The sequence below is a fragment of the Erpetoichthys calabaricus genome, chromosome 7 (genome assembly GCF_900747795.2).
Source record: "Erpetoichthys calabaricus chromosome 7, fErpCal1.3, whole genome shotgun sequence".
NCBI lineage: Eukaryota > Metazoa > Chordata > Cladistia > Polypteriformes > Polypteridae > Erpetoichthys > Erpetoichthys calabaricus.
The window spans coordinates 164,756,451-164,758,011 of NC_041400.2; the positions used below are offsets into that span (position 1 = coordinate 164,756,451).

At 38.3% G+C, this 1,561-nt stretch overlaps 1 protein-coding gene across 1 annotated transcript in view; it reads left to right on the plus strand.

Moving 5' to 3' along the window:
- Positions 1-404: 404 nt before the first annotated feature.
- Positions 405-1,561, plus strand: part of tmem174 (transmembrane protein 174) — an 8,308-nt gene continuing 7,151 nt past the window's right edge. The window contains exon 1 of the mRNA XM_051929481.1: positions 405-1,099. Within this exon, the coding sequence (XP_051785441.1) occupies positions 456-1,099 (644 nt within the window). The 5' untranslated portion in view covers positions 405-455. The remainder of the gene's footprint in view (positions 1,100-1,561) is intronic.

Sequence of the window (1,561 nt, forward strand, 5' to 3'; positions counted from 1 at the left end):
CTTGGTGTGCCTTCTTGCTTTACTTGTTAATATTACCACAACAGCTTATTATAATATAAACAGAAGTGGTATTATGAAGTCAAAAGCTTTGACGTTGTATGTTTGCGTTAGAGGCGCTGCTCCACTGCTCTCTAAACCGATGAGTAATTCAGTAACAGCCGCCTCTACGTTGTGCTTTGTGAGGAATGTGAACTTTGTCATTTTAGAGATTTTATACATGGATGACTTACAAGATGTGACCTTTCATGAATAGCAACAGACACCCATACAAGTTGTTCCATCTTTTAGCCCTGTAAATTAATCGTTAAACTAATGAGGCTTAAATGAATCTTTTTTGGCAAACTGTACCTTGATTCTCTATATATAAGCCACAGCTGGAGTTTTATGTGCCTTTTACTGAAAAACAAAAGTTGGGCCAGGATTATTCAAAGAAATTACAGCTTTACTACTCCACCATGGCTACTGACAATACTGGCATCAGAAGCAATCGCAGCAGTGGAGATTTCTCCATGAACATTTTTTCCATGGGTCCTTACCCACCTAATAGATATGATACCGAAGTAACAGACAGAGACAAGGCAGGAGCCACTTTGATATTCTCTGGTGTCTTTCTGAGTTTAGTTGGAATAACTTTCACTATTATGGGATGGATCAGATACGATGCTGTTTCACATTTTGAGTGGACGCAACTGCTGGGTCCCATCCTGCTCTCAGTGGGAGTAACCTTTGTATTTATTGCTGTGTGTAGATTTCGGATGTTGACCTGCAAGTTTTGCAAGGAGAGTGAGGACAGAGTCTCTGAGGCCGATCAAACACCTTATGGACAGTCCTTTGTCTTTACAGGCATTAATCAACCAATCACATTCCATGGGGCTACTTTGGTACAATACATACCCACTACAGCTGCCAGTCTAGCACAAGAGGGCATTACTCTGAGCCCAGCGTGCCTCCCATCACAAAATGTTAGTCAACGAAATGGATCGGTAGGGACTATTGTGTGCCCCCCACAATACTGTGCAATATATGCTCTGGATAACCCTGCCTTTCTGGGTGATGAAAACTGTTTCTCATATCAGGCCTCCACCACTGATGATACCAGGTAGGTACATTTTATTTATTATTTAAATTAGTCATGTTCTTTTAACCAAGGTAGGAACTGATGTAACATTCACATGCATTGAGGGACTTTGTTAACTGTTTGAAAAATTGGATCATTTTTAATTATTGCTTATTAACTTCATCAAAACCATGCACATCATATTTTTGCTTATGCAGTATTTTAGTAAAAATAAGTCATATTGAAAAATACATGTATTAGTGGGGTTTATAAAATACTTTTTAAATACCATTTTTAAATATCATAAAGTACTAGGGTGTTGTACCGTGTTAGAAGTCAAGTGAAATGACAAGCAAAATCGATTCATCTCTCCGACTGACCCAGACAACCTGACTACAGATCCACATTGTATGGAAAACTCAACAAAATCTTCAAAAGTCTTGGTTGGACAATTATCAAAAGATCTTGACTATACATTTTTCTGCTCTCTTGCTAAACTAATTT